The 23,144-nt window shown below is 38.1% G+C and overlaps 4 protein-coding genes across 5 annotated transcripts; all 4 read right to left on the bottom strand.

Annotated features, from left to right (window-relative positions):
- Positions 1,086 to 5,370, bottom strand: LOC109726000 (probable inactive shikimate kinase like 1, chloroplastic). Of its 2 annotated transcripts, none has more exons than XM_020255422.1 (10): positions 5,170 to 5,370; positions 4,077 to 4,123; positions 3,903 to 3,957; positions 3,504 to 3,576; positions 3,318 to 3,399; positions 3,037 to 3,119; positions 2,797 to 2,932; positions 2,168 to 2,246; positions 1,788 to 1,852; positions 1,086 to 1,654 (listed from the first exon to the last, which is right to left on the bottom strand). In XM_020255422.1, the coding sequence occupies exons 1-10, from the start codon at positions 5,321 to 5,323 to the stop codon at positions 1,586 to 1,588; spliced, it is 843 nt and encodes a 280-aa protein (XP_020111011.1). In that variant the 5' UTR covers positions 5,324 to 5,370; the 3' UTR covers positions 1,086 to 1,585. The 2 variants fall into 2 exon arrangements, with proteins under 2 accessions (XP_020111011.1, XP_020111010.1); XM_020255421.1 differs by having other exon boundaries at positions 3,318 to 3,405.
- LOC109725790 (dihydrolipoyllysine-residue succinyltransferase component of 2-oxoglutarate dehydrogenase complex 1, mitochondrial-like) lies at positions 6,030 to 11,707 on the bottom strand. Its single transcript, XM_020255149.1, has 13 exons — positions 11,454 to 11,707; positions 10,566 to 10,626; positions 10,456 to 10,483; positions 10,288 to 10,358; positions 10,093 to 10,167; positions 9,948 to 10,003; positions 9,786 to 9,830; positions 8,702 to 8,971; positions 8,167 to 8,261; positions 7,638 to 7,728; positions 7,424 to 7,534; positions 6,959 to 7,153; positions 6,030 to 6,521 (listed from the first exon to the last, which is right to left on the bottom strand). Exons 1-13 carry the CDS (start codon positions 11,496 to 11,498, stop codon positions 6,330 to 6,332), a joined length of 1,335 nt encoding a protein of 444 aa, XP_020110738.1. The 5' UTR covers positions 11,499 to 11,707; the 3' UTR covers positions 6,030 to 6,329.
- On the bottom strand, positions 15,228 to 17,811 carry LOC109725477. The gene is made up of 3 exons (XM_020254676.1): positions 17,197 to 17,811; positions 16,393 to 16,469; positions 15,228 to 15,596 (listed from the first exon to the last, which is right to left on the bottom strand). Exons 1-3 carry the CDS (start codon positions 17,786 to 17,788, stop codon positions 15,507 to 15,509), a joined length of 759 nt encoding a protein of 252 aa, XP_020110265.1. The 5' UTR covers positions 17,789 to 17,811; the 3' UTR covers positions 15,228 to 15,506.
- On the bottom strand, positions 19,332 to 21,070 carry LOC109725498 (protein JINGUBANG-like). Its single transcript, XM_020254708.1, has one exon. It carries the CDS (start codon positions 21,065 to 21,067, stop codon positions 19,607 to 19,609), a length of 1,461 nt encoding a protein of 486 aa, XP_020110297.1. The 5' UTR covers positions 21,068 to 21,070; the 3' UTR covers positions 19,332 to 19,606.

Genomic DNA, 23,144 nt, shown 5'->3' on the forward strand with positions numbered 1-23,144 from the left:
AAAACTTTAGCATCTCCACTTCATAAACTTAGCGGAAAGGATAGAGGGTTATCTTAGAGGTTGAGGATCGATCCCTTATATTTCCGTAGGGTTGGTGAAAGACGGAGGTTATCTTGGAGGTCAGGAGCCGATTCTCTGTGTTTGCGTACTTTTGGAGATTTAATCTCCAGTCTTCCTTGGGCTAGGTTCCGATTCCAACGGAAGGGTTAAGGGGCTTACGGGCCCAGTAAAAAAAAGAAAAAATTCATTAAATCAATCCTTAAGAGCCGAAAAAGTGCTGTTTCAATAGAATCAATCACAAAGTTACTAACTAATTATACATTGAATTCTTCTTGATCTAAAATTTTTCTAATAGCTTCCCACTGCAATAAAAGCAAAAGCTTTAAATTACAGCTCCCACTTTTATAATCCGAATCTGACATTGTTAAACGTTTAATTTGTTATTCTAAAAAGCTATTTTAGAAGCTAAACTTGATGAGCACTAAATAGGAATATGTTATCCTACCTGTTGCTGTTGGAAATACTCTCTTGTCCTCACTGGAAAATAGAATGTTTGCAGAGTACTTTTTTAGCTTTTATCACATTACTGCCCCAACTTTCCTGGTGTCAACTCACAAAAAAATGTGTTAGAGCAAATTGCACATCACAATGCTTCAGTTACTCTAACCAAGTACAGCACCTTTGCTATGTATATATATATTTCTTTTAAAACAAGATGAGTAAAATGCATGGATAGTCCCTGTACTAATTCTATATTACCACTTGGACCTCTACTTTTCACCTAAGCTTCACTTTGCTAAACTTTACTTCCTAACTAGCACAGGGGTGGGAAAAAAAAAGTCCAAAAGTTTGTTATAAGATAACAATTTTGCCTCTTCATCCAGAAAATGACTTGTTTTAGTTTCAACCCCAGATGGTTGAGAGGTTACTTTATAACAAAAGTTGATTTCTTTAAGCATCAGGAATAAAAAGAGCAATGTATGTGAAACTTTGAGAAATAAAAGCATTCACAAGAGATGTCATATCTGAAGGAGATTATTCAGTTACATCAGCAATGCATATACATCACATAAAAGGCAGAAAAATAAAAAAATTGTTATCACCTGTCATAGCTTCATTTTTATTAGATGGCTTGAACAGAAACAAAATCAGAAACACTTATTCAATTACAGTTGCATCATGGACCTTACTGTTATCAGCTACATGTTTCTCAACTGAAAAAAGGGAAGCAAACACACATGCAAAAGTCACAATTTGCTTAAAACTGGTACCATGCATCGTTTTTTAAGAAGCAGAATCGAAGTCCATGGAATTTTTCACATCTTCTATCATCTTTTAAGCTGGCCTGTTATAACTATCCACAATTCCTCAACAGGTTTCGGATTTATTAGCAGCTGATGGATAATTTGTACAGAGATTTAAGTGTAAAGCAGACTATAAACTAAACTGAAAAGCACTTCAGCAAATTCACCGAAAGTATATCCTTGTAAACCTCCGACAGTGAGAACTTACTTTTTGAAGAAGCTTTTCTTAGCTCACAATAAACCCAAAACCCAAACTATGATATAATTTGAGCAGTTGTCCCTCAAAACGGTCTCGCAGCAGCTTCCATCATCTTCTTCAGTCTGGTCAGTCTCTCAATCTCTTTCAAGGTCTACAAATATCCCATGAAAATAAGAAAACAGGTTCAAAGTTGAGACTATAGCCATGTAATAATTATAATTAATATTCTCATTTTTTCCCCCCCGAAACTATTTTGTTGTAGTAGTAGTATTAGCATGTTTTACCTCCAATGCCATGTCCTCTGTGGTGACAGAGTCTAAGTCTTCATAGCCTTGTTTAGTGGCTATTTCTGCGTGAATTCAATTGGAATTAGTTACTAATTTTGAAGAAACTTTTTAAGTAACATTGTAAATAATCTTAAACATATATACGAGGCCTAAAAATGCAGGAAATCCACAAATAAAATCATGATTTTCACATTACCCTCATGAAATTTTAGGACCTACATTTCACCCAATCAACGTATGAAATCTGGTAGTTACTGTATAAGCGGATTATTTTCAAGATTCAATATTTCAGAGGGCAAGGTGAAACAAACAAAAGTAGTAGGATTTTTCTGCAATTTGGCCATAAGCTAATGAACTTTCTCTCGGCTTGTCTTTACTTTGGAGCGAGACAGTTGCATCAGCCGTTCCGTATCCTTCTTTCAATTCAATGTACCTCTGTGAAAGTTCATCCAATACCTGTATGCATAGTCATGAATTCAGCATTCTGGTTAAATAATAGGTTGAGAAGTTTGGAATTCAGCAAGAATTCAAAGAATTTTGTACAAATCTGGCAGTGTATCACACGAAAAATATACAGATGTACCAAATTCTTATGCAGTGAACAATTCCTAAATTGTCCATAATTCTCAGTAATTTTCTAGTCGCTGTTTATATATATGCGAACAACTCAAGGAAAAAAATTAAACAAAAATTCATGAGCTATGCATAAATTTTCTAAAATATGGAGAATATTGTGACTATGTTTATTATTGGCCTGAACCATGATTACAGACACCTTTTCAGGTATCTGATCAAAACCCCTCTAATTTTTTATTTCTCGGGAGATGAATATTGATATACTGCATCTTCTTGCATTTTCTATTTGAAGAAGACCGAGCAATATAATCACTTAAAAGCAAAACATGAAAGAAGTGAAATGGTTTCCATCCTTCATACATCAAACTCTCTAGTAAAAACAAGAAAGTAGTTAGGGCTCATAATTGGACATCAGGAAAATTGAGTTAACCTTCAAAAAGGAATCAGAATTCGAAGTGTCTAGTGTAGTCTCTGAAGGTGATGAAGCCCCAGCATTCACTGCCTCGTTTGCTAATAATTCTATAGGAACATCTATCCAAATCAAGATGCCATATCTCAACAGAGCCCTTGAAATTTAGCAACTTAGATGTTAAGTACTAGGAATATGGGAAAACTGAAAAAACATGATAGATATAAAAAATATAACAATGAAAGGAAAGGCCAAAATTACAGATTAGTTGAGCTCTCGACAGCACCATCCCCAGCGCAAACCAGCAAACGACCCATTGATGACAATTGCTTTAGCACTTCAGTCTACAAAGAATTGTGCAATTAAGACTAGAGTCATAGAATTGTACGAGGAAAAAAAGAGTGCCTTCTAATTATGGAGAGGCACTTTAGTATATCTAAGGCTACATATTTAAAAAATAAATTATTGGAAGGTCATATAAAAAAATTCATTATGTATATATATACACCGAAATAGAAAAAGTTATGAAATTACAAGAACACCTCAGAGTCACGAAAACCATTTTCATCTGATTCTCGCAATAACTTAGCAGAAGACTCGCCGCCACAAGCTTGCTCCACCAAACTATCACTACTTGCCAAAAACACAATTAAACAAAAAAAAGAAAATTCAAACATTTGGCTAAAAGCCATAGAAACTTTTTATTCTGCAAGGAAGAAAGTGAAGACCTGTCAAAGTAGTAATATCTCAATGCATCGGCCAGAAGCTTGCCCACACCGGTTTTCATGGCGCAGTTCATCCCTTTATATCACAAATTAACGGGGCTAAGATCATTACATGCCTTTTTCCACATCAAATTTTGCATGACTGTGTGCAAGTGTAGGCTCATGCAAGGTACCCTTAGGTGGTTTCCATTTGATCCCCAGATTTTTAATTGTTACAATTGAGTTTTTAACCTTTACATAACTAATCCATCGCATCATTTCCACAAAATCAAAGTTAGGGACTCAAATTCAATTGAAACAAATAAAAACCTAAAATCTGGCGACCAAACTGACGCCGCAGAAAAAAGGTTGAGGACCTTTGTGAAATTGAACCTAATAAAAAATACAAGAAACTAAGCTTACCAACAAGAAATATGGATGTCCCCTTCAAGTCAGAGGAGATCTCGGTTGCCTTCTTCTGCATCCATATGGTTACTAAAGATATGGTACACTCAATGGATTGCATTGGATATTTAGGCACGAACATGCGAAATGCGTACAAATGGTTTCATCATGCTAAGACACTGGATGTCTTACCTTTACCACAAGAGAAGGCTCAAGCTCAGCCAGCGACATTCTAGAACCTATACAATTAATCAGTATATATTAGATTGTTGGTACAAAGTCAACTTAAATAGATCACTATGAAACACAACTTTTGCTTCATATATTAGTGGTAGAAAAAGATAACTAGATAAAACTTTGCATAATTAAAACTTTGTCCAATTTACCCAAGTGCAACGCACGAAGTACTATATGTAAATAAGCTGATGCCGCCATCTAAGCCCACCTAGAAGTGACGGTTGGATTTAATATTTTGATTAATTCTATGAAAAAGAGCGAGATAAGATGTTCCGCGTATTTTGCTGCTACTTCTGCAAATACACGGTATGTCCTAAAAATGGAATTTATACCAAATCCAACATTTTAATTCTGCAATTCTGCTAATAGGAAGATATTGCTATTGATTCTTCAAAGTTCAAATTATCTACCCTACGGACTAAATATTTTTCCTCAGCATAATACATAATTTTGAATCCTCCTTGGTTGGTATAAATAAAATTTTGAAATACCCTGTATTTCACAAATCACAATCATCAAAAGTTTTTGTTTTTTGATTTATAACTGGAAAATAGAATCAAGTTCTATTTAATCACAATCATTTACTAAAAGTGCTTGCTTGTTAAACAATTTCTCTACTCGAAAAGCAGAAAGAGGGAATATTGCACTAACAAGGACAAGAGGTATTGCTATAAGCAAAAAAACCCTACAATGGGCTTCTCGGTCCGGAAAAGCAAAATCTCAACGCGAAGCTTCCCATTTCCATTTCCATTTCCGTTTCTGATTTTCATATTAAAATATTGAGAAATTTCAGTGAAAAAGCTCTTCAGAGTAGCTTGAATTGAACGATTATTTTATGAATTGTCCCACCCTACAACATAACTGATGCTACAACACCAAGTCCTCGAATTTACACTTCCTGGTGGTAGCGGCTACACAAAAAAACCCCGAAAACCCTCGAATTGAAACGAAACTAGGGTTCTAGTCACAACAAACTTACTCAAAACACATAAATCTCAAAGCTTTGAGATCAATAAAAGAGGAGGAGAGAGCGAGGGATCTCACTCACCACCGGAGGATCCATGATGTCGCGAGCTCCGGCGGAGTCGGGGCGGCGCGCTTTTGGGGGAGAAGAGGGAGAGGGAGCGCGGGGGATTCGAGCGTAGGAGAGGAGAGGGAGGGGGTGAGGAAGGGGCGACGAAGCTTAGGGCTCTCATCGCCATTGCCACTGAGAGAGCTCTACCTCTCTCTCTCTCTCTCGCTCTCTTACTCTAATTTCCCTCTATCTCTAAGATAGGGGTGAGAAATTGCATGTTAGTCCCTCAAACTTTAGATAGTTGTGAGTTCTTGCATATCAGTCCCCCATAGTTTGGAATTTACATGTCTCAATCACACCCTGGTTTTCCTTTTCAATTTTTTTTTTTTTTAAGTGAGAGAGAATGATCCTACGCATGATATCTATTTTATTTATTTTGTACAAATAACTTAGCTGAAAATACAAAAGAACTAAATTTATAACTTGAGATATCTAATATCAGCCATAAAGTATTCTACCAATTGCGCTTAAAACGAGCGATGGTTTACCATAAAAGAGCTACAAAGGGGCAATCCCAATAGTTTACAAAATTTAAAAAAGTATTAAAAATTTAAAACTTTTTGAAGTGTTTATAATTTGCAAATTAAGAAAAAATTTGAGAATGACAAAACCTCATGAATTTACTGCTGTGCACAATAAAAAAATGGTAGGAAAACCACCTTCTTAACAGCTTGTTTACTTTTAGCTAACAAATTACATAACCATGAAGTTGCCTTTAAAAACACACACACAAAAAAAAAAAAAGCTTTCTCATTGGAAGTGAAAGTCAGGTAGGTCAGTAGGTGCGAACAATTACATTTGACAAAACTCAAACTCGCCGAAATAAATAAGAATTGCACGGCCAAACCAAAAATGAAAACTGCATTGAGTTGAATAGCTCAAAATAGAAATTCAATTCCTATTCAAAATCGCAAAAGTCAACCGACATGTTCGGTGATTTCTAATCACCCGATAAGCGCGATGACACAATACAATCCGTAACTAATCTCTTCAATTATCCGCAACCAACCTCAGATTAAAAAAGTAAAAGGAGCAACAAGGTATCAGCGAAAAAAAAAAAACTGTTCCATTAAGATTTATTTGGGAAAATAAAAGAGAATTGAAGAGCCATCTCAGTGCCGTTCGAGCTTTTTCTATAAGTCAAGGAGGAGCCGGCGGGGGTCTTCCACCACGTCCTTGATCCGCCTCAGGAAGAAGACGGCCTCTCTGCCGTCGATCAATCTGTGGTCGTACGTTAAGGCGACGTACATCATTGGCCTCGAGACAATGCTGCTGTCCACGACCATCGGACGCGGGACGATCGAATGCATCCCCAGAATGGCCGACTGCGTCAAATTTTTCCAGGGTCAAAAGTTTTGGTATGTGATCAGCTTTCTAAAATGTAGAAAAGCATTAAAAGAAACTGCATGTAACTGCCTTAATGTTCAGACCATTACCTCTAAACCGGTCTGATTAGACCTTCCATTCCAGGAAAAGCTAGAAATTTCAGAAATATATGGTATAAATTCTTAAAATTGGTTATAGTGGGTATTACAATCATATTTCGATTAATCTAACAGATGCCGGGCGTAAAAGATGTGATAAGAGGGGGTGAAGTGTTCGCAGAATCGCAGTCAAAACATTGCGCAGCTTGAAATATGTAGGTCAGTAGGCTTATTCATATTTCGGGGGGACAATAAGCAAATTGTGAAATTTTCAGGGGCTTTCATGCATTATAACCCTCGAAAGAAAGGTATTAATAACAGAAGGACGGCCGCTTCACCTGAGGAGGGTTAATGATGGGTGTGCTGAGGAGGCTCCCGTAGACTCCGCCATTAGAAATCGTGAATGTTCCACCAGCCATCTCGTCGATCGATATTGTCCCCTCATTTGCCTTCTTAGCGAGGGTATTAATCGTCTTCTCTATATCCGCAAAGTTCATTGCATCAACATTGCGGAGAACCGGAACCACTAAACCCTGAAAACAAAACCATCGAACGACATTTTAATGGCCTTCCTATTATGAGAAAAATGTTAAAATTACAAATCTTCTTCAGAGGCATAGAAGTCCTATTGGTGGAAATTACAGTCAACTGATGGACAAATATGTACAGATTTTGGAATGTCGCAGGGATTAGTTTGAGAATTAACATATTTGAAGGACTAATCCGCGATTCCTGAACATTGTAGTGATGCACATGCATTTAACCCAACAAAGAGAGGGGACTGGAAAAGCAGCTTGCCAAACCTTAGATGTGCCCACGGCAATGCTGATGTCGATATAATCCCTATAGATGATGTCATCACCATCGATGACCGCATTGATGACGGGCTGGTTTTGAAGGGCAGACACAGCAGCCTGTTGCATGGACAAAAAATAAAAAATAAACGAGAACAAGCTTGAAGCGTCGTGAAATATATCAGTTCCATTGAAAACATTCGCGTCGAGCAAATTCTCATACCTTAATGAAACCAGACATTAGTCCCAGCTTCACACCATGCTTTTTGAGAAATTCGTCTTTGTAATCAGAACGAAGCTTCATCAGATTTGTCCTAAATGAATAATTCATAGTTATAAAGAGTAGCAAATAATATATATATGCAGCAAAACAGTCATGTAGCATATTTTCTTAATCCGGTTCAAATAGTATGTCTAACAGTGTGTGAACTTGGGCCATGTTTAGCCCATCTGGAACTTCGCAAAAATGTCGGCTTGAGTAGAGCTTTTTGAAGATGCAATAACAAACTTTGAACAGCTTCCCATTGCAGCAGAAGCAGAAGGTTCACGTATGAGCAAAAGCTTCGAGGGCTCGGAAACCTATTTCAGCTTCCTACCACAACAAAAGATCAGATTTTCTGTTTGCCAAGTATCTGGCTACTACTTGGAGTAGAGAAGTTGTTGCCCCAAAAGGATGAAAAATGAGTGCTTAGACACTTGTGTAGAGCATATATTAAATATAGGGGGAAAAAGGTTGCTGCAGAAACCCTTACATGTTAACTTCATTAAATGTAGTCAGCATAGCAAATGTGTTCTGAGAATCCTTCAAACGAGTGGCAACTCGCTTTCTCAGCCTTGGCATAGGAACCTGCATAATTGTTTTTAAGTTAAAACATAAATAATCATCGCGAGAATGCTTAGTTTATCTACCAATTTTCTAGGGTTAATTTAAATGGGTGCCTCTAAAACACATCAAAATTTCATGCATACCCTAAAGGTTGAATGTTACAGACGACCATGTAAAGATACATACATGCTCAAAATGCCTTCTTCAAAGGGTGTTTACAAAGACCACAAAGTTCATTTTCAGGGGGCGCTTATGATATTTTCAAGTATGGGTAAAAATAAACACCTGTATTAATAATAACCGGTATTATCTGACTTTTGGAGGGAAGCTATGAAATCACACATGTTGGAAGGGATACATGTTTGATTCTGAGGACTATCTTTCTTTTCTCACTATAATATTTAAGGAACTCAAGCATGCATATCTTTACCAATAACAAACGAAAATAGAAAGAAACTTACTCTTCTTTCCCTTTCCTTGGGAGGAAGCTGAGGCTCCGAAGGAGAGACTTTAGGAGGTGGAGGGGAAACAGCTTTCGGCTTTTCGGTTTTCGGGGGCTCCACTTTATCAGCTTTTTGCCCAACCTTCTCTTTCTCAGCAGGAGGAGGGGGTGGAGGGGGAGGAGCAGCTTTTTCAGCCTTCTCTTCCGAGGGGGAGACATGTGTCTCACTGGGAGATATAACAGCAATTTTAGTTCCTGGAGTCACAGTATCACCTTCCTTTGCTGTCAACTGTAAAAGAACACATGCATAGAATTATATCAAAATCAACTAGTCTGCTCAGTCAAGCTCTATAAGAGGAGACAATAAAGAATATTGAAGGCGAAACCTAGAAGCAACAAAAGAATAAGAAGCTTTTACATATATTGACAAGCATAATAATCAATTTATATATATAAATCAATATATATATATATATATATATATATAGAGAGAGAGAGAGAGAGAGAGAGAGAGAGAGAGTAGGGTTACTGTGCTATTAGGAGCACAGCAGCCTTGTGCTCCTAAGTTTCTAGGGTGAGAGAGAGAAGAGAAATTGGAAAAAAACTGAAAGAGAAGAGAAATTTGAGATACCCAGATTTTCCCCAATTTCTCTTCTCTCTCTCACCCTAACCATCCATCAAAATTGATGGATGGTTAGAAATTTAGGAGCATATGAACTGTTGTACTTCTAATAGCACAGTAGCCCTACTCTCTCTCTCTCTCTCTCTCTCTCTCTCTCTCTCTCTCTCTCTCTCTCTCTCTCTANCTCTCTCTCTCTCTCTCTCTCTCTCTCTCTCTCTCTCTCTCTATATATATATATATATATATATATCTGAAAAATCTGAATCAAAACTAACATATCTTAAGTTGGATGATCATCGAATTCATGGAGTTGGCATTGCATTAGTACTAAAAATAGAAAAAGAGCGGGAAAGCACGGGCATATACATAAAAAGATAAGGCTTTAGAAGGCATACAAAGAACCAAAATTTTGTGGAAATACGCAATAGATAATTGGGAAGAAGCATGTGTAAATATCTCAAGAACTAAAATGGTCTCTCACCTTTTCGATCACCCCAGCTTCAGGACTAACTACATCGATCGTCACCTAGAATAAAGATAAAAGAGAGGCAGATGGATATAACCGATAAAAGTGGAAAAATATGAATTATATCATAATAAAGTAAGAAAATATAGTAAAATTTTGAAAACGTAGCATCCGCACCTTATCAGTCTCAATCTGTGCTATTGGTTCATCAACTGCAACTCGATCACCAGGCTCTGTTTCCAATTTGTTATGTTAGAACAAATGCACATGAGAGAGAGAGAGAGAGAGAGAGAGAGAGAGAGAGAGAGAGAGAGAAGCAGACTCTTTAAGAAGGTGGCGAGAGTTCCATCAGTTATAGATTCACCCATGAAGGGAACAACAGCCTCAACCCGATTGCCTGCAATCAGGAATTGAATTAAAACTAAATATACCATTTTAACAGTTTTCTAAAATATTCATGTGGATGAGTAAGAGAGAGTGCGTCGAAGATTTTATTGAAGCAGCTGCCACAACTTACCACCGTCAGAAGCAAATGACCTGCTCCATACTTGGTAAGGAGAAGTCCTTGGAAGGAAATCTATGACTTTCCTGTTCAAAAATGAAAAAATAACAAAACATTGCAACAGTCATGAACCATAGTACAAAAGTTAAATATGAATATTGAAATTTCGACTCCATTGCTAACCTTGTAGGTCTCAAGCACTCAGTACTACCTGAATTAAAATACAAAGTAGGAATTTTCAGATATTAGTAGCTATATAATGAAGAAACACGGAAAAAAAAAAAAGAAATTACCTGGAAGGATGTGGTGGCTAAACTGTCGGACATGTTTGCAACCCCTCAAGAGAAGCAATGTCTGTGAAACAAAATCAGAATATCAAACAACCAAACTCAACTAATTATCAAAACAATTCCAAAATTTTGAAGTTTCGAATGCATTACTGGAAGTAACGAATTCAACTCTACCAACAAAAGTAAAAACAAAAAGTAAGTCCACATCGCTTGTCCAAACGGAGATTCGAACCACGGTCTCACTTAATAACTTGAATCCATCAAATCATCAAATTTCTAAGCTATGTGTATAATCATTCACTTGTCATCAATTATGCGCACGAATTGCCTCGCTTCTCTAACAGCTTCTTTAGTCTAAAAAGCAGCAATCAAGCGATTTTGACAACAAGAACAATAAAATGTTTGGGTCATTTCCCGTGAAGGAAAACTGAAATGAGCTTTTGAGGTTTACGAGCAAAAGATCCGATCTCAAGCTTATGCTCTTACCATAGCAGAAGCTTTTAGAGGGCTTTTAATGATGGAAAAAGTTCTATTGCTTCTTAGAATTACTCAAGCTGGATACCACAAAATCAATTCATCATCTAGTGAAAAGAAATCAACTCCCACGTATACGGATTCCCAACTATAAAGCAAAATTGAAGCTTTAATCGTAAAGAAGCTACAAAATCAAAATCCCATGAACTAGCAACCGATCCGCAGCTATTCCGAACGCGATTTCACCATGACCGGACCCTAATTCCTCTCAAACTAAAATAGCAACCAAATCACCAAACTAACCAGGTTAAATCGCATCAAAACAATGGATTAACACACAAAATATACACAATATGACCCAAAAAGGGGGGAAATCGGAGCTTTGATTGCTCTAATCGGAGGAATCAGGGAGCTTACCGTGGCAACGGGGCGCCGGGCGAGGCGAGCGAGGTTCGAGGCCATGGCGACGAGATCTGAGAGAGAGGGGTCTCCTCCTCCTCCTCCTCCTCCTCCTCCTCCTCGTGAAGGAGCAAAGCGATGGATTGGAAAGGGTTCGAGAGAGAACCAGAGAGATCGAGAAACGGAGCGAGGGAGAGAACGGCGCGATCCGAGGGTTTTGGATTTGGCCTCTTTCGCCTTTTTGCCTTTTCCCTTTTCTTTTTTCTTTTTCTTTTTTTTCCTTTTCGTTTTTATTTATTTATTTATTTTTTTTTTTGAGGGGTTTTATATATTGATTTTCTTTTTTCACCGCCTCCTCCACTATAGCATGCTTGTTTCGTATATAATATTACATTTCACATATAACGATAGGTTGATTATGATATATTTTCTACGATCATATCTGAGAACGCAGAAATATAATCTTGTTGGTGGCCGAATTTTTCGACCTTTGACCCGGTCAAAGATCCTCCTCGGGAAGCGCGTCGGGGTGAGAAACGGCTGCGGATAGTGACCCTCGAAGTTTGCGACATTCGATTGATCAAGCGATTCGGCTGACGAGGAATCGGGTCAGCCGAGTTCGAAACCTCTACAACTAGAGATGCAAACGGATCCGGTTTGGTGGAGCTCCCTCCCCGATCCGCCCCAACGGGGGCAGTAAATGGGAGAAAATAAACGGATTCGGGGTAGGAAACGGGATAAGTTTTACGATTCGAGAGGGATTTGGGGCAGGAAACGGAAAAAAGTTTGACCCGCCCTGAATCCGTCCCGAATTCGNTAAAAAATATTTCTAAAAAATAATATATTTACAAAAAAGTTCAAAATACAAATAAATTAGTACTCTCATTTCTACTATATTTGAAACGTTTGAATTTTGTTTTGAATTGTGATTGATATTTTTTTATTTCTATAATTAATATTATTAAATTATATATATAATATTATTAAAAATTATTAATTTATATTTTATAAAATATTAATAATATTATAATTTTATAAAAAATATTAGTTGGTGGGGCGGATTCGGGGCGCCGGCGGGGGGCGGGTTACGAAGCGTGGTGGATTATGGGATGTATTTTTTAACCCGTCACGGATTCGGGGCGGAAGGCGGGGCAGATTTTTGCTAGTCGGGGTGGGAGGCGGGGCGGGTCTCCCGCCCCCAGATCCGCCCCGTTTGCATCCCTATCTACAGCAAATTTGGTTCGGCTGGATGAGCCGAATGAACAAAAGAAGTCAGAAATTCAGCCAAGGAATGAGTCGAATGGCTAATGCAGCATAGGAACTGGTCGGCCTAAAGAGCCAAACACTGCCTTCTATTGAAAGAAAACAGAGAAAGTACAGGAAAGAGGGTTTTAGTCTACAGCGGAGTGATACCCAAAGGGCAGACAGACTTCAGGATGCTAAGTTACAGGAACTACTCCTAGAAAAAGCAATAAATGCGAGAAGGAAAGATGCAGGAAAATAAGGGTGGTCTTTTGTGCGCAGGGGCAAAGACCATTTTTCAGGGTACAATATGCCTATTTATAGAGTTGCCCCTGTGTTGGTTATTGCCCTTGCACGATCAGCCACTATCTCTTGGTTTGTAGGACCACCTTCGGCTGATCGGAACCGCTCGTAACCGCTTGCGGTTGCTATAACTCCTTGATCCAGCGCAGCTCATGTATCTTCTGGTGCGTCTGATATACTCCCGGTCCACCGTTTTAATCGTATCATGGATATGGACCCGGCGTGCCCACTGCTCGCGCCGAATTGGCTCAACAAACCCAATATAATTTTATCCCAGCTCCATTTTATTTAAAACGTCAGATAAACTTCAATACCAAATCAAACCTTAACCAGTGTACATGTCATGTTAGCATCAGCACTTGCACGATTTTTGTCGCAATTTAATGAATTTTTTGGGGGTGGTATATAATAATAAATTCTAAGGTATCGTTTGGTTCGGGAATAAGCAAAAAGTGGCTATTCTAGGGATATGTATAAATTGAGGTATAAGCGGGATTAAATCAATTTTATGTTTGGATGAAAATTTGGTTATTTTTAGGAATAAAAAAATAGCGTTTGGTTAGGTAAAATGGAATAAGAATTAAAATGGGTAGTTATAAATAAAAAATAATGATATTATCCTTCTCATTATATTTGAATTTAAATTTTTAAATTATATATAGGTTTTTTAAAAATTTAAAATTTTAACTGTTAAAAATTTAAAATTTTATTTTACTGGGCCTTTCAAAATTAGGCAGTTTCATTCATTTACCAACTAAAATTAAAAATGAAAAATTAAAGAATTAAAAAAGAAAATCTCTAGTAGAGGAGATGTGCCTGGTCCACAATCCACAACTCTAGTGGGCTTGGTCCATGTGGGATCCCCAAGCCAATTTCTTTTTTTTTTTATTATTTTTTACTTTCAATTTTCTTAAAATTAAAATTTTATCCATGTATTTATCCCTTTTCCATTATTTTTTTGAATTTTATATTTTTTTTTATTCATTTAAAGAAAAATAGATTGTTGAGTCAAACTTGGTGGGGTGCAGTTGTGGCATGCTTCTAGGAAGTGCTTTCCAAGACAGCATGTTAGAGTTTTCTGGTCACACTTCAAATTTTAATTTATTATTATAATTTTTAGTTCAAATATTTTGTATTATTATAATTAAATTTTATAATCCAATTTTATTGAATGATTAATACTATAGCATTTAATTATTTTAACATCATCAATAATAATTTTTTAATATCACTATCACATCAACCACAAATCATTATTTAGTATATCATATGTCTCATAATTATCTTTTTATTACCAGAGAATTTCTTATGAAATATACACATAAGAAAATAATATTTACATACAAGCTGTTAGAATCAGTCCCATGGATTCTAATAAAATACCTCAATTTTCTAAAAAGTCTACATTGGACCACAAATCCACAATGCAATCTAAAAGTCAATGTTGAAACAGTACTTCTCCCATTAAAAAGAGATGGCTTTCACGGGGGAGTAATTAAGATGCTCTCTAAAATAAAATTTTAGCATATATAAATCAATCAGAATCTTTTTAATATATATATATATATATATATATATATATATATATATATATAGTTGAGCTGGAATGCTATCGGTAGTAATCTGATTTCGTTGCCATCTATTTGTTTTTGATGATGGAACTCTTAAATCAACATCACTGATCTAATGATCAAAGGGTTTCAAAATTTATAATTTTAATGATAGATATGAGACGTTTTCTTGTTTAACGGTATAAAACTATCCAAATCAATTGAATTTTGGTGAAAAAATTCTTTAAACTATTTAGAATAAGATCTATACTCTCGATCTTGATTACAAAATTCCTATCATCATTTTTTAGAGAATATTCATTTTCAGCCGTCATTTTTACGCCTACTTGATGGACAAGAGAATAATATCTTAAAAGTATAAAATTTGATTTCTAGATACTTCAAGTGTTGTAGATCATATTCAACGGTGCCGATCGTCGATTTGAAGGCTCCATCATAAAAAATAAATGGGTGGCAACGGAGCCCGTTTGCAGGATTCCAGCTCAACTCTCTCTCTCTCTCTCTCTCTATATATATATATAGCTCTAATATTAGTCATAAAAAGCTTCTTCTATAATTTGACATAATTACAGGAGTTATATAGGAATAAAAAATCTTATTTCAAAATAAGAAGTAAACGAGATATTCCAAATCTATTTCAACTGCTCACAATCAAGGCCCCCCCCTCCTTCAAGCATTCCATAAGAACTAGCATGTTATGTATATAAGTGAAAAAAAGAAAAGAGTTCTCAACTTTTATGAGGTTATGATAAATAATATACAAACACTGCTTTAAGAGAAAAATGAAAAGATTAACCCCCAAGCAGCTGAATCTGAGGAAGAAGAAGAAAAAGACAGATAAGAAGCAGGCAGAAAATATGTCCATTTTTGTACACTTTTCTTGTCACAATTCCAAGTAAGAAGGTAAACAAATTCGAGTGTTGATGCGTAGCTTCGTTGTTTTTCGCCGATTCGACTAGCTATTATTGTGCGCGTCGCTGTTCTTCTTTGTGAGGACTTTAAACCTCCATGCTCTCTCTCTCTTTTGCGACTTGCACTCTGATTCCTGTGGAAGCATGAATGATGAAACCATGTGTAATTTTGTAGAACGCGCTCATCATCTCTAAGCAGTGGGGTGTGGTGAGAAATAAGATAGTGCACCCGAGCCAAACAGACCCTTAATCTCAATTTATTCGAGAAAATATGGATAAATTAATAAAGCAAATCTTATAGACTCATATAAAATATTGCAGAGAAGAAGGCGAAAAAGACAAAAGAATATACAAAAGAATGTGAAAAATGTGAAAAGTGAACATGAATGTGAAGTTTCCTTGACTCCATATCCTACAGTCAGTATGGAAATCACATGTTCTTTCTTGTCAATAAAAATATGCTTTGATCTTCATCAATTCAGAGTTTCCATGACAGCTTGTTTGGAATCAGTTAAGAGGAATTGAATTGATTTCTAAGGACTTGGTGTTAATTTCTATAATATGACCAAATTTCAATCATAGGTTAGATTCGCGAGAATTCATTTGTCGTTAATTATAATATATACGCAAGCCCCAAAATACTACTTCTCGAAATAGTTATATTAGCTTTCCGCTAATTAACAATGGATGTATTAGGAAAAGTAGAATGAAATTGAATACAACTTCAATTTCTTTCAAACAGAAACATTCATTTCTAATTAGATTGAATTAATTGAATTCTGCTGAACTTCAGTCAAATGAATTATATCGAAATCTGATTCCAAACATGTTAGCAGAATTTCAGAAGAGCTCACATCACAATCATCATGTAAACACACAAATTTTCTAATATAAATGGAGCTTCGACAATTGGAAACATCAGCTTAATACCTCATCTGTCTTCAAGGTTTTCGCGCACTCCTCTTGTCGATGAGAGTTATCTTTTCCCTTCGCGCCGTCGGGTTTATCTGCATTAATCCGCAATCGCACATGATTGTCCATTGAAGGATTTAATTACCAACTTGTTCAAAGAATTCAAGGAGGATGTTGAAGAGCTAGAGTCATGAAATCACATTTGTGCTACTGATTTAAAATGAAATTTTCTTTGATTTCTCCATATTTGTTTAAAAAATGAACAAGCAAAGAAAAAAAAATTATGAAAAGTAAAACAAAAGTTTAAAATGTGCAAATCTTACCTAAAGTATGGCACAATTTAATTTGATTTCTTTTTTTTTCTATCTAACCTTAAAAAAATTTTCTTTTTCTTAAAAATTCTCAGAAACTTTTATCAAATTCTGCTAGAATTTAACAATTTCCATAGAAAAACTTTAGAAAATTCAACTTAACAGAATAATATTTAATTAGATTACACACACACACACAAAATCTACCAAAAAGGTAAAAAATAGTGTTAAATTTTGATAGGGGCATTACTAAATCAAACATTCTTTAATAAATTTAAAACTTTTAATATTTTGATATCCATTTCAAAATGCAGCATCGTTAACTACACTGCCTACATTACTATCAAATTAGTAAAAATTACAAAAGCATACACATTTTCGATTTCTAAATTTATTCCTTTTACCGGATTATAATTACTTAAAGAGAATTAACGATGCGAATTGTATAATAAATCCAATAAAATATTAAAATGCAAATAAATGTAACGGAAAAGGTCACCATCGTCGTTACCTTTCCCGTTCTCTGACTCGGCGGAGTCGTCGTCGTCTCCATTACCCGATCCCGTTAACGGCGTCGTCTTGAAGTAAAACCTGAAGCTCGGGGATCTAGGTAGATCGTCCTCTTCCTCCGCCGCCCCTCTCCTCCGATGCCCCACAAACCCTAACCCTAGCCCTAACCCCGACCCTCTCCTCTCCTCTCCCTCCGCGTCCCCCTTCGTCCCTTCCGTCTCCGGCGACTCCGCCTCGCCTCCCTCATCGGGCTCCTCGGGGAGGCGGAGGAGCTCGGCAGCGGCGACGAAGCCTCCCTTCCGACCCGAAACGTCGGCGCCCCGGGGGCGGCGCCCGCTNGCTCGTCCCGGCCCCGGCCGCGGCCGCCGCGGCGTCCTCGTCGTCCGGTTCGAGCTTGGACCGGGTGCACCCCATGGAGAGCTTGGCCCGAGCTTCGACAGAGAGAATGGGGGAACAGAGTGGGGTTGGAGGAGGAGGAGGAGGAGGAGGAGGAGGTTAGAGTTGGGAATGGAAAGGGAGAGGTTAGGGTTAGGGTTAGGGTTAGGGTTAGGGTTTGGATGAGGGGGAGGAGGAGCGGAGATTGCGGGGGACATCGCAAGGAGAGGTGTCGGAGGAGACGAGGGGTTCGGGAGAAATGAACGTTGGAGTTGTTAGAATTTGAAGAGTCTAAAAAAGAGAGACGCGGTTATGTGGACCGGACATGCCACGTCGTCCGTAGACCGGTTATATGCAACAAATACAGCAACAACATCATACTAGTTTGAAAATGGAATAGTAGTGAGATATTTAATAATAACTTATTCCATATAATATTTTTAATAGAAAGTTTGAAATATGAATTTTAGTAAAATGTATAGAACTTCTCTGAATTATACAGTATTTTGATCTACTGTTAAATTCTTTAAAATTTCAATTTGTTTAATTTAATTTATTCAATGATGCTTCAAATTCAAAATTTGAGTTAGTTATTAGTGGTTTAAAGTGGCCAGCATCCTGTCTTATGGCGGAATGTTAGGTTTGATCGAGTTATGTTCGAAATGACATGAGAGTGGGTTTGGCCGAGTCATGTTCGAAATGACATAAAGCTGGTTGGGCCGAATCACAGTCGAGACTAATAAGCTCTGTATTTTTACGCTTTAAGGGAATTGGTTTCATATTTCTAATGGTTCGAACTTTTGAAATTAATAGTTGGTGTCAACAATCTAACAAGTGGTATCAGAACCAGAGGTTTAATTCCCACATGCTGCAAATTTGTACATGTCCTTCCATGTGGCGGGGGTCAGGTTTGGCCGAGTTATTTACTTTAATAAATTTATAGTTACATGAATTGAATTTTAAAGTTAAAAAGTCATTAGCTTATTCAAATTAAATAAATTAAAAAGTTAAGTAGTAAAGAAATACAGTTGAGGTAAGTTTAATACAGTTTTTCCTAATTTTTAACTTTGTAAAAAATTTTAGCATTCGTGTTTTGATATATTAGTATATTTCACCTATGAACTGATTTATTTTAGTTTGAAATAAAGGCTAAAGATAAAGATATAATTATATTTATTCTAAATATTTGTTCACACTTATTATCTATGAAATACAATATACTTCTCAAGTATATTCAAGGATAAATGGAATAAGATAAAGTGGTCTTCTTTGTCACAATTATTTCATATTTGAATAACAATGTTCAATTGGGGACCTCCGTGTAGCATAAAACTATAGAAATATTTTACTTTTATAATATAATTTCAATATGAATTTACTATATTGTTTAGAGTATATTTCTCCAAATGTTGTTGTTTTATGACCCTGTTTGGATGTTAGAAATGTTATAAAAAATATTATATATTAAAACAAGTGTCCCACAATATTACCTTTCTATATATTATTATTATTAATGTATTGGTAAATTCATATAGTATTTTAAAGTGTCTGCATAAACCATCCAAAAAAAGCTTTTATGCTAAGTGCCAACATGCCAATATCATAATTAAAAATAAAAAAGGTAGTGAGATTCTTTTCGGCTAAAGATCTCTCTTCCAAAGTGAGATTCTTATAAAGTAGTCGAATTAATGTCTCCAATGTTGATAAAAAAACAAATCATTAAATGATTGATACTACTCATCTTTATTGTTCCCAAAAAAAGAAAAAAAAAAAGAAAAAATAAGTCACCATGTTGAATAAAAGCTTCAAATCATACTCATTTGGAACACATATATATTTGCAATAGAAAATTCTCCACAACATGCATGTAGTTCTTAGTAGTGATCCACATTGTAACAAAATACATAGCTTTAAATAGGAGGAGACACTCTTATGTTTATATATATATCAAACCGATAATATATATAGCATTATTGTATCATTCAAAAGTTGAATTGGCTCAGTAGGAAACAAGCTCAGAAATATATATTATCATTTTAGTAGGTGTCGAACATTGGCTCCGCGACCTGACCGGCGGCGGGTTCTGCCACCTTCCACACCTTGACGGACTTGTCCAGACTTCCGCTGTACACCACCCACCGCCTACGCGCTCCACCGCAGTCTTCCTCGCCTTCTTTCCCGTCGGCGGCGTCCGCCTGCACTGCCAGGCACTTCACGGGGCCGGTGTGCGCCGTCAGCACGGAGAGGCACGAATGCGCTCCGGTCTCCTCCTCTCTTCGCCACACGCATATCGTCTTGTCCGCGGACCCGCTGAACAGCAGATTGCTGCCTGCTCCTGCTGCTGCCAGGCACAAGACTGCCGCCGCGTGCCCGCGGAGCGTCCCGCAGTGCTCCAGCCTCCTCCCCCAGTCCCAGCAGTTCACGACCCCGTCCGACGACCCCGCGTACACGACGCCTGCGTCGACGTTGATCGACAACGCCGTCACCGCGCTGTCCTGCTTCATCAGCGTCTTCTCCGCCGCGTGACCGGTCACGCTCTCCTTCTTCGCCGTCGTCGTCTCTCGCCGCCAAACTTTGACGGTCCCGTCCGCAGAGCCCGAGAAGACGAGGCCCTTGAACGCGGCGACCACCGCGTTGACGGCGTCGTCATGGGCGTCGATCGAGTCGACGCACTGCGAGTCGGCGATCCGCCATGCCTTGATCGTCCGGTCCCACGAGCCGGAGTAGAGCAGGGACTCGTCCTCGCTGAGGCAGAGGCAGGAGACGGCGTCCGTGTGGCGAATCCGAACAGCGCCGCCTCGGCGGCGGCGCCGAGCGGCGGACGGGTGGAATGAGGCCTTCAGCAGGTCCTTGAGGCGGGGAAGGGTGGAGACGCGCTTGTGCGTCGCGGGGTCCTTCGGCGACGGCGCCCACACGCGGATTTTCCCGTCCTGGTGGCCGGAGAACACGCGGTGACCGTTGGCCGAGAGGACGATCGCCTTCACGAGGCCGCTGCTGGACTTGAAGCCGGAGAATTCGCGCCGGTCGCGCCACACGCGTATGTTCTTGCTGTCGGAGCCGGTGTAGAGAAGGCCCCGCGCGCCCGCCGCGAGAGAGTAGATGTGGCCCTCCTCTCGAACTAAGGAGCCGACGAGGCCGGTGCCCGACGGGAAGAGATCGGCGGTGGCGGTGGCGGTGTTGGCGGATTGCTCGTGGTGGTGCCAGGGGGAGGAGCTGAAGGGCGAGGAGGCGGCGGAGTGCTGGGTGTTGCTGCTGGCGGCGGAGGAGGTGGTGCGGTCGGAAAGGTAGCCGCCGGGGCTGGTGGCAGCGGAGGCGCTGCTGTGGCGGGACGTCGAAACGAAGTCCTCGTCGCTCGTCGACTTGATCAGGGGGTCCGAGTGCGTCAGCGCGGAGTATTTCGTCCCCGGTATCGGCAGCCCGACGGCCGCGTCCGTGAACAGCGGCCGGCCGCGGCGGCTGCCGTCTTCGCGGCCGCCGATGCTGCTTCTTTCTCTCATCTGTTAGATACCTAAAATTTTCCTGCAGGTAGGTGGAAGGAAGAGAGATGAGAGCATGAGATTTAATTGAAATTGAAAGGAAAGTTGCATTGCAAAGGAAATTTGAGGGAAGGCAGGAGATGGGTGACAAATGTGGGGAGGAGAGAGGGAGCAGGAAGTTAGTAATAGGGAGGGAAGACCGGCCTGCCTGCCGCTCGACAAAAACGGTTTGTCAGTTCCCATTTTGAAATGCAGTTGGAGAGCATTGGTTGTTGCTTTCTTTACCATTGCATTGCATGGTCAACATTACGACTATCATTCCAGCTCGCTGTTCGCGAGCCGGTTCGTGTACGGATTAAAAATGAGCTCGAGATTCATCACTTGCTTGATAAATGAGTCGAATTCAAGTTGAAACCTAAATACAAAGAGAATTATATTTTATAAATTTTAATTATTAGATAAGATTCTAATTTTCTAATTGTCTTCTAATTTTTTACCAAACATGAACTAGGCTGGACTAGGCTGGAATACTATCAATAGCACGAATAGTAGACTAAGCTGGAATACTATCAATAGCACCAAACTATTGGTGGTGCTATTAGTTTTTTAACCATTTAATTGAGAAATGTGTGGTTAGGATGAAGTGGACCCTCTAGGGTTGCCCACTAGCAATAATAACATTCATATTCAATATGAGATTATTCACACTTCTTGCTGGTGAACTGATTTTGATACCAAATGTAACGACCCAGCCCACTGGCAACAATAACTCGTTCGGCCTAAATATCGGTCAAATGTAACGACTCAGCCTACTAGGGACAATAACTCGTTGGGCCCAACCAACGGCCCAAAATGCTTAAATCTAGTTATTATTACTAGTGTCTAAGTCTCTTATATACCGAAAATCATATCCTCATTCATATCCGATGTGGAATTATTAGGGTGTGACAGTTGAGTGAGTAGTTGGTTGAATAGTATAATCTAAAGGGTAAAAATAATCAAAGGGTTAAATCTAATGATGGAAAACTCGATAGTACCAAATTCTTAATGCTATCGATAGTATCCCAGCCGGACTCCTAGAAACATTAACATAGTTTCAAACTCAAAGATGACAAGGGCCCAGCTGAAATGCTTTTGAAAGTAAAATGGAGAGTTTACTTTCATGCCGTTTTGTGCAACGGAAAATTCAAATTAACGAACTATACTGGTAAACTTTTATCTACATTATTTGAATTTTTTAGATTTCAAATTTTATGATTTTATGATATTATTTGCTGAGCATTCAAATGGTCTTGAAATTAAAAAATTTTAATTGCTAATATAAGGCAAGTGATATTCTAAAGATTGTAAAATTTGAAAATTTATGAAGTTCAAGTAGTCTAGATTAAGTAAGACGGTGTAGGTTATTAATTCGGATTTTTTTCACCGAAAAAGATGCGAAACTAAACTCTCCCCTTTATATTATAGAAGTATTCTAGCAAAATTCATATTTGTATTAAATATTACTGGCATAGCCTTGGAATTTTTAATCCAATCATTTATATTTTTAAATATTTCACTACATTACAATTGCATACTATTTCAGTAATATTTTTGAATATTTCAGTTTGTGAATCATTTCCATGAAATAACCATTTAATCCTATTTCACTTAAACCAAAGAAAAAAAATAATTTGCTGGAAAAGTTTTTTACTTTATAGATAAAAAAAAAAATCACCTGTCAAAAACGTTAAACTAAAAAATTTAGTTAAAAGTAAAAAAATTTAGGGAGTAAGTCGCAAAAATTTATATTGTACAGGGACTAAGTCGCAATTTTCATCGGCAAGGGCTAATCGGGTCTTTTACAATGTACCTTTCGACTATAAGCCCTTCTAGGGTTTCATTCGCCCATCTCTCTATCTAGGGTTTTTCTAGGGTTCTTATAAACCCAGCCACTTCTCGAGGTCTAATCCACGAACTCTTCCCCCTCTCTCAAATCTGATCGCGATTTCACGCAGAGCCCCATCATTTGAACCGGAAATTTACGATTTTTAGTAGTATCTCGTCGATTTCTTTTTTCACGCATTATAATCCCTTGTTTTGCCCTCTTATTGTATGA

The sequence above is a fragment of the Ananas comosus genome, linkage group 20 (assembly GCF_001540865.1).
Source record: "Ananas comosus cultivar F153 linkage group 20, ASM154086v1, whole genome shotgun sequence".
NCBI lineage: Eukaryota > Viridiplantae > Streptophyta > Magnoliopsida > Poales > Bromeliaceae > Ananas > Ananas comosus.

Excerpts from the sequence above, each read along its gene's own strand:
- LOC109726000 (XM_020255421.1), bottom strand. The coding sequence starts at position 5,323 with ATGGCGATGAGAGCCCTAAGCTTCGTCGCCCCTTCCTCACCCCCTCCC. Across the intron at positions 3,120-3,317 it reads ATGGTTTTCGTGACTCTGAG|ACTGAAGTGCTAAAGCAATT; the intron begins GTGTTCTTGTAA and ends AATTCTTTGTAG. Across the intron at positions 2,933-3,036 it reads GTCGAGAGCTCAACTAATCT|GGCTCTGTTGAGATATGGCA; the intron begins GTAATTTTGGCC and ends CTAAATTTCAAG.
- LOC109725790 (XM_020255149.1), bottom strand. The coding sequence starts at position 11,498 with ATGGCCTCGAACCTCGCTCGCCTCGCCCGGCGCCCCGTTGCCACG. Across the intron at positions 10,627-11,453 it reads CCCGGCGCCCCGTTGCCACG|ACATTGCTTCTCTTGAGGGG; the intron begins GTAAGCTCCCTG and ends TTTGTTTCACAG. Across the intron at positions 10,168-10,287 it reads GTCATTTGCTTCTGACGGTG|GCAATCGGGTTGAGGCTGTT; the intron begins GTAAGTTGTGGC and ends TCCTGATTGCAG.
- LOC109725498 (XM_020254708.1), bottom strand. The coding sequence starts at position 21,067 with ATGAGAGAAAGAAGCAGCATCGGCGGCCGCGAAGACGGCAGCCGCCGC.